This window comes from Schistocerca serialis, chromosome 9 (genome assembly GCF_023864345.2).
Source record: "Schistocerca serialis cubense isolate TAMUIC-IGC-003099 chromosome 9, iqSchSeri2.2, whole genome shotgun sequence".
NCBI lineage: Eukaryota > Metazoa > Arthropoda > Insecta > Orthoptera > Acrididae > Schistocerca > Schistocerca serialis.
In genome coordinates this window covers 244,418,071-244,431,152 of record NC_064646.1, presented here as the reverse complement: position 1 = coordinate 244,431,152, position 13,082 = coordinate 244,418,071, and the positions used below count along the sequence as shown (strand labels likewise).

At 42.5% G+C, this 13,082-nt stretch overlaps 1 protein-coding gene across 3 annotated transcripts in view; it reads right to left on the bottom strand.

Moving 5' to 3' along the window:
- The window catches only part of LOC126419351 (rabankyrin-5), a 599,595-nt gene that overhangs the window by 485,121 nt on the left and 101,392 nt on the right, over positions 1-13,082 (bottom strand). For all 3 annotated transcript variants that reach the window (XR_007575992.1, XM_050086537.1, XM_050086536.1), the window contains exon 4: positions 8,443-8,587. Coding sequence is in view for 2 of the 3 variants with exons in the window: in XM_050086537.1 (XP_049942494.1) it covers positions 8,443-8,587 (145 nt within the window). In the remaining variant the exon portion in view is untranslated. The remainder of the gene's footprint in view (positions 1-8,442; positions 8,588-13,082) is intronic.

The following is a 13,082-nucleotide window of genomic DNA, read 5'->3' as shown; positions in this document are numbered from 1 at the left end:
TTCATGTATGGAACCATTTCAACCACTGTAGGCTATCAGTTTTGTTCATTTAATGCACCATGCATATAAATTATATTACTGGTCAGTACTGGCCTTAGATCATCAAATGCATGATATTTATGATGTTAGTGTCACATTTAAAAATTTTCTTTTGTGTTATGTAGGGACAGACACATTTCCACACATACACATGTTGAATGTAACAGACTTGGTCTTGTACACACCTACCAGTTTACACGAACAACTTTAACAATATGTCATGTAGGCAAGAACATTAAGAACAGGTAGCTTACGAACCCTTGCACATTCTTTCAACTGCATACTGTTTACTTTTCTGCTGTCATGCATACACACAACTGTTGCAAATTGTGAGAAACATGCATCAACGTAAGGTGCCTGTTCTTCAAGTTTCATGATCTGTTTTACACAGCCATCAATCATTGAACGGCAATTTCACAATACACTTTTTTGCTGCCACTATGTCAAACATCACTTATAGCACATACATTTAATGTGTACACAGCATTTCAAAGGTGTGATAGTAACTGAATACAATATCTTGTGATTCCTGTGTATCTCTAACATATCTACACTTACGTCATCACTTAATCTTTCAATGAGTTTTTCTGGATCTAAACCGAACACTGAAATTTGTCTACCCCTGTGACTATGCGATTGTAGGTATGAGCTCCAGATCTCAAACATGCAATTTTTTTGTCTTATCTACTGAGGTAACCAACAATACAATGGATCCGGGCTCCAAACATTTCTTTTGCACACAACTGAACATTCATATTTTACTTCTTGCAATAATAATTTTAGTTTGGAAACTTACTCATTATGAAACACATTTATTTTTCTGGTAAGTGTCTTTAGCTAGTTAAATTTTTACCATAAAGTTAAAATATAACCTGTTCAGCATGTCAATAAAAATTGAACCTTCAAAATTTTAACATGTCACAGTCAAACGTATCCCATGAAAATTTTTTAGAGGATTAATCATTAATTGTAACTGTAATAACTTTTCATCCTTGTTCTTGTTTCATTGAATAGCATATGCACAATATTGTTCAACTTTTTGTTCCCTATATTTTCATTCTAAGAAGCTCAAAAAGTAAAACAACTTAGTACCACCTTAAACAGCCATATGTCAGCAATTAAAAATGTAATAACTATAAATTTTCCTTTTAAACTTTCATAATGAAGTCAAAAAACTTTTCATCCAGTAGGGTCAATGACAATGTTATATCGTTTCAGAGTGAACTACCTTCATCTAAACCTCTTGATGTATATGTTCTGGGAGAGTTATGAGTCAATGTCTGCTGATCCACTGAGTTCTTACTTAGCACAATAATTTTGTGCTGCTACAAATATGAAGTAACTACTTAATTTTACAAGCAGATTTACATTATCATCCTCAGTACAGCTTTTGATTAGTTGAGAGGATACATGGGACCAAACAGCAAGGTCATCAGTCCCATGACTCCAAGGTTACTCACAGTGAAAGAGGATCAATTAAAAGTTGACAGATCTAGGCAGGGGAGTCAAATCATAGAATTATAAAGTTAAAGTAATAGGCATAAAAGGTGAGAGCAAATCTAAAAATGGAGAAAAGAGCGATCATTCCATGGGGGTGTGGTCAGGGGGTCCCAGACTAAAAAGACATGAAGAAAGGTCCCAACCACAACCATGTTGCCCCTGCTCCAGGAGTAAAGTAAAACGTTACATCAGGAAATAAAAACCACTTCCACAGAGGAATCTGAGAATCGTCTGCTAATACTAAAATTAAGGAATCTGGAAGATCATACATAGCACAAAGGGCCAAAGGAAGCAGATATTCCACCAAAGTGTGGGATACTGTCACTCTGGCTCCACAACCGCATTGTGGGGAGGAGGAGTGGGGGGCAGTTGGTTAAGCAGAAGGAAATGATAGGTGAGCCTGGTGTGACTAACATGTAGACAGCATAAAACAGTAGACTCCTTCCAAGAGGCGTGGAAGGAAGGGCACCAAACCACAGTAGACTCCTTGATTCTGCGGCTTTTATTACCGCAAGGAGTATTGCACCCAGTGTCATTCCACTTTTGGGCAAAGAGATAGATTTGATGTAGATCTATATATCTGCAGCTGGAATCATGAAAGGGAATGGGGTGGGGGTTGTAAGTAACCCACATGACTTGAGACCCAGAGAAAGACAACTGAGCAGGCGACAAGGCCACAGGCAGAGAGAAGGCATGGACAGGAGAGACCAAAGGGTGATGAGAGTAGCATTGGTCAATAGGCTGCAGGCTGCTCACTGCATCAGCACAAATTAAAACATGTGAAGGGAGGCCTGAGAAACAAAATGGAGGGCTCTGTGAATGGCTAGAAGCTCTGCTGTGAACACACTACATGATCCCGGCAATAAATGGTGTTCTAAGCCAATAGGAGATGCAAAAACATATCCCACCTTATCTACTGCCTTAGAACCATCAATGTAGAAGATGGTGGCACCCTTGAACTCTGCAAGGATGTTGCACACACAGGACGCCAGAAAACAACAGGGGTGAGAGAGACCTTAGGACCCCCGAAATAGATCTATCCTAATCAGTGGTCTAGGCACCATCTCAGGGGGTGTGGTAGGAAATACATGTGGCACATTCCAGTGAGTGGAAATGGAGATCTCAACAGGGAGAAGTGAGATGCAGTCCAACCGGCAATCCTACCCATGACTAACATGTAGACAGCATAAAACAGTAGACTCCTTCCAAGAGGAGGGAGACATCCCTCGTTTGCAAAGAGGACGGGGTACATGGGATGGTCAGAGAACTGGTGAAAGTTGATCACGTAAGAAACCAGAAGTTGGCTCCATTGCATGTACAGAGAGAGAATCCCCGCTTCTGCAAGAAGACTCAACATGACCTGACAATGGTGAACAAGGTCAAGTATTTGCAGAGTGGAAGGAACCGCTGAGTCATAAACCTGACTCCTCATAATTTAGTCTGCACAATACCAGAGCACAGTAAACATGGAGATGAGTGGTACAGTCTGAACACCAAGGTGTGTGCACCAGAAGATGGAGAGCATAAAGCTTCTGCATGCAAGCAGTCTTTAAGTGGCGAATATAGGGCAGCCATGTCAGCTTTTTATCAAAAATCAGGCCCAGGAAACAGGATTGTGCTAAAACATCAAGAAGCTGGTCGCCTAAATAAAGTTATGGATCGAGTTGTACTGTGGGTGAAGGGCAAAAATGCATGACCCATGTTTTGGAGGGAGAAAACTGGATGCCATGGGAGGTGGCCCATGCAGAGACCTGTCCCATGGCACCTTGGAGCTGGTGCTCAGCAGATGCTACTGAGTGGGAGCTACACCAAATGCAAAAATCGTCAACATACAATGCTGGGGTAACCACAGGCCCAACAGAGAATACAAGCCCACTGATGGCCAGAGGAAGAGAGGATATTTAACACAGAACCCTGTGGGGTACTGTTCTCCGGAATCTAAGGGGCACTGAGTGAAGTGTCAACTCGAACCTGGAGGATCCAGTGAGATAAAAACTTACAGATAAAAACCTGAATGGGGCCATTGAAGCCCAGTCATGGAGGGAAACTAAAACTTGATGGCGCCAAGCCATGTCATATACCTTATGTAGGTCAAAGAAGATTGTGAAAAGGTGCCGGCAGTTAGTAAAAGCCTGTCAGACTACTGTTTCCAATCTGAGTAAAAGGTCAGTTGGAGATCATCCTTCGCAGAAGTCACACTGATACAGGGACAAAAGGCCACGAGATTCAAGTACCCAACATAATCTGAAGCTTACCATCCTCTCGAGCAGTTTACAAAGTACATACATCAACCCAATAGGGCGGTAGCTGTTGAGGAACATTGTGTTCTTCCCAGGCTTAAAGACGGGGTAACTATACTGTCTCGCCATTGCGAAGGGAAAGCACCAGTGAGCCAAGTGCAGTTGAAGACCCTGAGTTTTGTTGCCTCTGGGGAACGTCCAAGTATTGGATCATCTGGTTGTGGATGGAATCTAGGCCTGGGGCTATGTCACATGAAGAGGTAAGAACCTGCAAGAATTCCCGTTCAGTGAAGGGTTCATTACAGAATTCAGCTTAGTGCAGGCTGAAACAAAGGGGGGACTGTTCTACTCAGTGTTTCCACAGGAGAAAGGTAGCAGAGTAGGAAGAGGATGCTGATGCAATCGTGAAGTGTGTCGCCAGGTGTTCTGCAAGGACCAATAGATCAGTGCACAGATCACCCTGGAGATTAATACCCTGGACTAACACGTGACTGTTGCTGGCAGCCCAGAAGGCTACAGAGTTTGGACCAAACCTGCGACGAAGAGGCATACATCCCCAGGAAGGAATCATAGCAATCCCAGCATTCCTTTTTATTCTGCTTAAGAAGGTAATGAGTCTTAGCATGGAGACACTTAAAAGTGAGGAGGCTGGTCTGTGAATGGTGTCATTTAAATCGCTGCAGTACCCATCGGCATTCCTAGATAGCACTGCTACATCCTTGGTCCACCATAGTACCAGTTGATGAGGGAGACCTGTGGATTGGGAGACAGCAGTGTCAGCACCATGAAGAATAGTGAGAAAGACGTCTTGCATGACTGCATCAATGCATTTCGAGAGGAAGGTGTCGAAGTGCACAGAAGACACATATAAAGGCCAATTGGCCCTGCAGAATGCCCAATGTGGGGGCCTGTCTGCCTGGTGGCAGTAGGGGAACTACAGAATCAGCAGGAAGTCGTCACTGTCACAAACATCATCATGGACGGCCAGTGTAGGAGAGCCATGAGAGTTGGGGAGGTGATTGTGATATCGAGAGCAGTAAAGGTCCCATGAGTAGCAGTGAAGTGGGTAGGGGAACCATCATTGAGGAGACACAAATCAAAATATGTAATAAGTTGGTCAATTAGGAGACCCCAACCTGTGGAAGTGGCACTCCCCCACAGTGGATGGATGGCACTGAAGTCCCCAAGGATGAGGAACGTGGCAGGAGTTGCTGTATTAAGGTAGACAGTTCAACATAAGGAAGTGGCCTACTTGGAGGGAGTTGGACACTGCAAATGGCGATTGCACTCTAAATCACTAATGCCTCCAGGTTGGTACGAAGGGGATCTAGTCACTATGACATCTGAGTGAACCAAAGTGCAGACCCCACCAGATGCTACCCCAGGGCCGGCACGGTTCCGACAGAATACCCAATAACCATGAAATGTTGGCAAGTGGTCATCACAGAAGTGTATTTCTTGAATAGCAAGACAGAATGCAGAATATGAGGAAACAAGGTGTTGTATTTCTGATAGATCACGATAATATCTGTTGCAATTACACTGTGCAGTGTGGCAAGAGTCCAGTTAGACATTCATAAATCAAGAGGTGGTCATGTCACTCGGTCAGTCATCATCAACAACAAGGATGGGGTGACATCCACAAATAAGATGTCAGGCTCAGGTTTTGGAGAGGGAGATGGTACCTCTGGGGACACTGGGGGCCCTGTCTTGCGACTTGTGTTTTCTTTTTCTTCTTCTTCTTCTTCTTCTTCTTCTTCTCCTCCTCTTTTGGAGGTGAAGGAGGACAGGTCACAGAGGGAGTACAGATGTCTGCAAGATCTGGAACCAATAGAGAGCAGGCAACCTTTCAGCACGTAGATGGTGGTGCGTCTCGTTGCCGAATTGTGGTAGGAAGCTTCCAGCCTGAGAAACGCTGGGGAGACGGGTTCCGGAGGGGGGGGGGGGGGGGGGCAGGGGGTGGCATCACTGGCAGGTGCCAAAGAAGGTGGGCACTTCTTTGGCCGGAGAGGGGGAGCAGCTCCCAGACGGGAGCCTCAGCATAAGAACGGTGAACCTTGACCTCCTCTGGGAGGGTATCCTCCTTGAAAGCCAGAATGAAGGCACCAGTCTCGGTGCGGTTGTCTTTGCAACTCTTCTGCAGACGTCAAAGAAAATGAACACCATGGTGCTCCAGATTAGCCTCGAGTTCCTCATCAGTTTGCAGGATGAGGTCCCTGGGACCATATTCAGAGATTGGTGAGAGTAATAGACACTGGAACATTGCCGAGACAATCACAAGCACAAAGACCTGCAGACTGAGTGGCAAAAGAAGCTTTGATCAACAGGGAGCCCAACCACATCTCACCGAGAGACTCCACAAAAAACAATGGCTTTGTGGCTGTGAATGTGTCCCCATCCATCCAAGTACAGACGAGGTAGCAGGGAAAGTGTTTCATCCTAAGATGCCTGATCCTCCTCCCGTAGTGTAGCCAGGGAAGGGAAGGCCATTGGGTCATACAAAGCACACCCAATGATCCTTCACCATTCAAAGTGATGGCTGTTTGAGAACAGTCAGATTTTTGCAGCTTAATATGCTTCATGTGCCAAGCATCTGCCCCGATACCACCCACTCTGTGACCAGGGGCTTCCCCCATGGACACCAACCAGCCACTGCAAGGGCAGCCTGGCATGGTGGCTGTTTCCGGGAGTTCTTATGCTCCAGGTAGACAAACAACCACTCCTTGGCATACATGGGGAGGGAACAGCTCAGGTATCAGTAGTGTGAATCCTGTGTTGTCAGATGGATACTTGTCACCCCATCACATGGACTGGCTACATGTGCTGGTGACCTAGCAGGGTGTAGGGGGGGGGGGGGGTAACAGTGGGGAAGGAAGGGTGCGGGAGGAAGGGTGCGGGAGGAAGGGTGCGGGAGGAAGGGTGCGGGAGGAAGGGTGCGGGAGGAAGGGTGCGGGAGGAAGGGTGCGGGAGGAAGGGTGCGGGAGGAAGGGTGCGGGAGGAAGGGTGCGGGAGGAAGGGTGCGGGAGGAAGGGTGCGGGAGGAAGGGTGCGGGAGGAAGGGTGCGGGAGGAAGGGTGCGGGAGGAAGGGTGCGGGAGGAAGGGTGCGGAAGGAAGGGTGCGGAAGGAGAATCCATACCACAGACGCTAGGGAGAGACTTCTTCCCCCAAATGACTCACACTAAAAACATAAAATTTAGAAGCGGAGGTTAAACCTCAAGCAGGGACCTAAACGCCAAAAAGGATGAATGAACAGGCAGAAGGAACAAAATTGCAATCAAGACAGAGAACCAGGTGGATAGCCAGGTTGATATAAATCAGAACACTGAGTTAGGGGAAGGAGGGGGCAACAAGGAAGGAGTGAGGGTAGGGAGGGAGGGCAACGTGAAGGAAATGCAGTTGGGAAAAGAAGAATGGACTGCAGTAGCTCGGGGCCCCATCTACACCTCACACGAACTTTTGAAAGAACAGTGAGCCCCCTGGGGAGAAACCATGTTGACATACAGGAACATATACTGGTTGTAACTAATAGATGAGTGATCAAGATGCAAACAAAGAAAGTGGGGTTATTTGTTAGTTAAAACTTCGAAGAGTACACAACAAATAAATATTTGTATTTATGAGAAGGCTGAATCCCTTTATCTAGGAATAATTTATTTCCAAGTAAAATGTTTGATTAACTAATTAATTTATCTAGATAGACATTTATTCAAAAAACTTCCCATCTCTGGAAAGCAGTGGAGTTGTTTGCATTTATCTTAAAACAACCATTCAAATACTAAAAAATAGCACTGAAGAATATGTATTATGATGAAATATACTGCTGGCCATTAAAACTACAACAACATAAAGGCAGCATGCAAGAAACATCAAATTAGTATGAAGAGTGTGATATGCTTGGGCATACAAATGATCACATTAAAAAAATGCAAACACACACACACACACACACACACACACACACACACACACAAAATGCTTGGGCATACAAATGATCACATTAAAAAATGCAAACACAAACACACACACACACACACACACACACACACACACACACACACATACAAAACATGTTCAAGGACTTATAACCATAGTGGCAGTCTGGCAGTTCGTTAACATGCTCCGGATTTTTTTGAAGATGTCACTGACATGAAGTGTGTCAAAGGTAGTTACATTTTTCAGGTCCCATTTCATTATTCATTTTAACAATGTTCTCTTTCTTCCCTGAGCAGAGCCTTCACGTTTATCAACAATTCTCACTTTTAATAGGATCAGTTTTAAAATTCATAGTTAACATCCTTTGGGCCTTCAGGGCCTGGATGAGGAGCTCATTTTAAAGCTAAGATCCACAAAGTTTCAGCTTTAAGTGTATCAGGAAAATGTGAAATTTACTGAAGCTATGATTCTTAACTGGTCTATAACTAGTAAATCATCATAAACAACATTATAAAACCTACTATACTGTAAATATGGTAACCAAGGTTCATTTATGTACTAAACAAATAATATCAGTCCATTGTATAAAAAAAAGGAAATTTTAACAAATCACTAGAGTATGTAACATTATTTATAACACCTATGCACTGAATCAAATTTCTAAAGAGTTTTATCATATAAAAATGAAGTTTATCACAAAAGTTTGTCATTGTACACGATGCAACCTTACTTTGCAACAAGCTCATCAAGGTGGAACTTATTGGCAGTCTTCATGAGGTCTAGTGTGAAAGAATCTCCTTGAGAAAAATCCACCAAATCAGTATATACCCACTTCAGAACAGCAAAACCCACTTCTGGCTCCAAGAAACTCCAATCTGAAATTACATATTGTCAAGTGTAGACAAGACAGACATGTCAAAGGAGTAGTTAACCAATACAACAAACTATTAAATAAAGATAAAGACAGACTGCTCAGAGAGTCTCGAACAGACCATTTCTGGAAAGTATGAGAGAGCTGTAATGAATATGTTAAAAAATTTAGCCTGCTATCAAACCACAGATTTCCTTGTTGAGGGTAAATCCAGGTACATTTACTTATAGTGAGTGACAAAATCTTTCCTTATGTCTACACACTTTGTTCATAATTATGAGCTACAGCGACAGCAACAGTAGCAGGATGTGTATTTTCCAGTCACAGATAAGTAACATACATGTTAATGTAACTGAAGAGATGGCACTTTTCCAGGGTTTCCTATTAGTTAAAAAAGTTCACTGCAACCAAGGCAGAATATACAAAAACATATCCTGGTACCTGGAGAGCTTCTGTAACTGTATGAATGCTTCTATAGGTCCATCTTTATACATATGGTTGCAGCACCTCGTCTGTTCAATATAAAATGTCAAATCCGAACACCTTCAGCCGTCTAAATTTCCATCAATTTGAGCCATTAGTTTCAGCACTACGTTAAGCCATCTTCAGTCCACCTGACTGACATGTAGGACGAATACCCACCTCTGCTCCAGTCGAAATATGGGCCAGTAACTGGTATTCGTAGATTTCTACTTGACACAGTGATCCCTTTGATCACTCCTTGCAACTCAAGTGGTTATCGATGGGATCACCATGTTAAGAAGAAATCTATGGTGAATATTGGCTCCTATTTTGACTGGGCCAGATGTGGAATTTGTCCTGTAGGTCAGACTGCCTGAACATGGCTTCATGTAGTGCTGAAACCAGTTGCTCAAACAAAATAAAAACTGGAAGTTTAGATGGCTGAAGGTGTTCTGACTGAACATTTTACCCGTTATGCATGCTGGGTGTTTTGTGTTGGTAGGGTAGAAGGTGTGTGAAGTACTGGAGTGGGAGCAGAGACTTCACCCTCCCCTCAGCAAAACACTGCACTCAGCAACCCTATCCTGCACCACCATCTCCCTGCATGCTCCAACAGGCAGCGTTACCATCTGCCAACACCCCTACCTTGCTACCCCTCTGCCTCCCCACCCTATGCCACACCACCACCTTATCATCACCACTCACCCCAATTAGTTGCTGCTGATGTCAGATGCCACTGCAGTAAGGCCTCAGTGCTCAAAGACAGTGGCATGTATGTGCAAGTTGTGCATGTGTGTGTTTGTGAGTGCTACCTCGGAATAAGGACTTTGAATGAGAGCTTAATTATTGTAACAGTCTTTTTTATTGTGACAGTCTGCACCTCAGTGCCTCCTTTACATGGTGAGTAGCAATCTATCCTTTCCATGTTGTTGCTATTATAGCATCTGTGACATTTAAACCAATCTATGTGCCACACCTCAATCATACGCTATTACTGAAAGCATAATAGAAGGGTTGTCCAAAGAGTAATCTCCATAAGGCTTTAAAATAAAACAAAGCAAAATTGCTAGAGCAAATTTAGAAGGAAAATCTTGAAACTACACATTTGTATTATTTCTTCTACTTAATCACGTTTCAGATTAAGCATTTGTTATTTATCTTTCCAGAACTGATACACTTCCTCTGAATAAAATTATGATGTTTGACATAGCAGCCAGACTGCGATATTTACTTACTTATTTTCTAACACACAGAGTTTGTTGTCTACTGGAATGGCAAACTATCCGCATTAACTACTGTGGGAAAAAAAAAGTATGCTATAATTTTAGAATATAGTCTGCTGTTACATACATTGCAGCAAAATATACTAGTAATTTACTTGAAATGTACATTACAAATTCTTTATATTGCATTAAAACTACCCCTAATTACTGACTAAATTCCCTATTTCTAACGCTTGCTGATAGCAGCACTACTTATATGCATTCATCCAGGGCAATCACAGCTGAACTGCTCCAGTCAACCACATTGACTGTCAGTCATTCCCTGACACACAAACATTCCTTAACTACACTATCTAATAATTATCACAAAACTGATTGTATAATCTGATTTGTGACATCTTATTTATAAATATAGTACTGCAACTGTAGTTCAGTTGCGTATTTTGATCTTTAAAGGAAAAATGCTATGCTTTATCAACCATTATCTCAGTATCAGATATCTGTAAACCTAGAGCAAAGTTGCACAGGCACTCCATTTTTTTCACATGTGTTAAGCGCTGCATCCTCAAACGTATCTTTTCAGGGAACTTTAACAATATGCAGTACGTTAAGACTGTAACATCAAGTTCTTTGGGCGACGCAAGGGCTGTCAGATTAGAGAAATACACGCTGTTCATTCACATCCATGGCATACCTCAACAAATTCCTATTAACCATACCCCTTGTATACAACAACAAAATTCTCTGAGTGTTGCTGTCTTAGTGTTCTGTTACCTCATGTGATCCCTCCTTGTTTCCTTTATCTTCAACTACACATCTACCTTTCCTTGTAAGTTCCTCTCTTTCATCCTACCACTGATCTTAGTGTAAGGCCTCTAGGTTCCATCTCTAAAAAATCCACGTTTGTATCATCATCCTGAAGTGCTTTATCGGAGGCAAAGTGTTGAGAGTCAAGCCAATTTCTCACATACATTACGAGGTGGAAATCACTTCGAGCTAAGTCTGAACTGTGAGGTACATGTTCAAAAATATTCCATTTGAAATGACAACTATTCTAGTACCTGCCAGGCAGAGTGTGGCCAAACATTGCCATGCCATGATACTAGTTACGACACTGTCGTGGCTCGTCTCTGTTTTCTGTAAGTGCCACAGTAGCCTCCAGAATTGACAGTTCTCCTCCCATTCTGCAAAATAGATTTGTTTAGCACCTCAAACAATAGTATAATCTTTCTGGCTGAGAGGTTGGCATGCTCTTTTTAGCCCACTGAGCAAAGCAGGGTGACCCCGCACTACTGACTGTGTATTTGTTCCTGCATTAGGACAGGAAACCCATGTTTTGTCATCAGTCACAATTATGTCCGCTTCAATAGCTGAGTGATCAGTGTGACAGAATGACATGCAAGGGGCCTGGGTTTGATTTCTCGCTGGGTCGGAGATTTTCTCATCTCGGGGACTGGGTGTTGTGATATCTTCATCATCATATCATACTCATTGATACACACAGCACCAAAGTTGCATCATCTAAAAAGACTTGGTGACCTGTCTACTCCATGGGAGGCCTAGCCATACAAAATTTCATTACAGTCACAATACTGTTCAATAATCCTGTGTTGGTACTGAGATGGTAAAGGAAGTACAGAAAGTACGTCATCTATTGAGTTTTACTGTTCTCAAAACATATTTTGGAAGGAGCACAGAACTTACAGTATCCTAATTGTTTATAGTTACAATCTCTTGAAAAACACTCCACTAAAATCTACAGAATGTTGTCCAATGGTTGAGATATCATGAAATGCTGGTTTTCAAAAATTGTTTTCAACAATTTGCTCTAACGGTTTGCTGCTGACTACTGATGGATGTCATCATCATGAAAGTGTGTCTTTCCACTCCAACAATAGCATTTGTTTGCAACCAAATAATAAATGGAGAGACAGGGTGCGTAAAAAGCACTGTAAAGGAAAAACAAGAGTCAAAGATCATGGTAAAGAACAAATAATATGTATCAGGATGAGGAGCCTCTAGGGAAATAAGGCCATCCAATTGTATCTATTGATAAATTTAATTTTCTGACAAGTGAATCAGATCTTATCATTGTAGTCATTTTCTTGCCATTATTTTAATGCTTCAGTTGCAATAGTGGTGTCATTCCCAGGATACACAGAGTTGTGATACCTGTGGCATATTGGATATGCCACAGATCTAATAAGTTTAGTCATTTAAACCATCACAGCCACTCTGCAGTGACACCTGGATCAATCTTTTTGTTGGAAGATATATTCATGTGCAAGCTTGGTGTCTCCAAAGCAAATGGACATATGCACTCTTCGCAAAGCTTGGTGGGATGAGTTCCAATGTTTAGTGGCACTTTCTTTTATCCTGAGTTTGTTGAGATACATGTTACTTTACCATTAGTCTTCTCACTGATGCAGAGGACTTAATAGAAGATAAGTTCTTAAGTCAGCTTCAGGGATGGTGTTCATAAATGGTTTATTCATAAAGGCTGCCTTGGCTGGTTAATACAGGTAGCTAATGCCAAGAGTGTTGACACAACACATCATCAAAAGGAAGACAATTGTGGCTCCTGTTCTGCAAAGGTAGTATACAAGCACCTGAATGTCTTACTTTAGCAGATATTTTGGAAAGCACCCTACTGTTGCCTGGACATTGCTGAGAGAGTCACTATATAAGAGCTGCTTTGATGGAGAGGGTTTTGATATAGATGAGTGCTTTGAGAAGTATTCTCAATTATGCGGTATAAATGATACTCTCACTTGTTACAGAACAGTTTTTGAAGAAATTATTTGTGCTTATGCA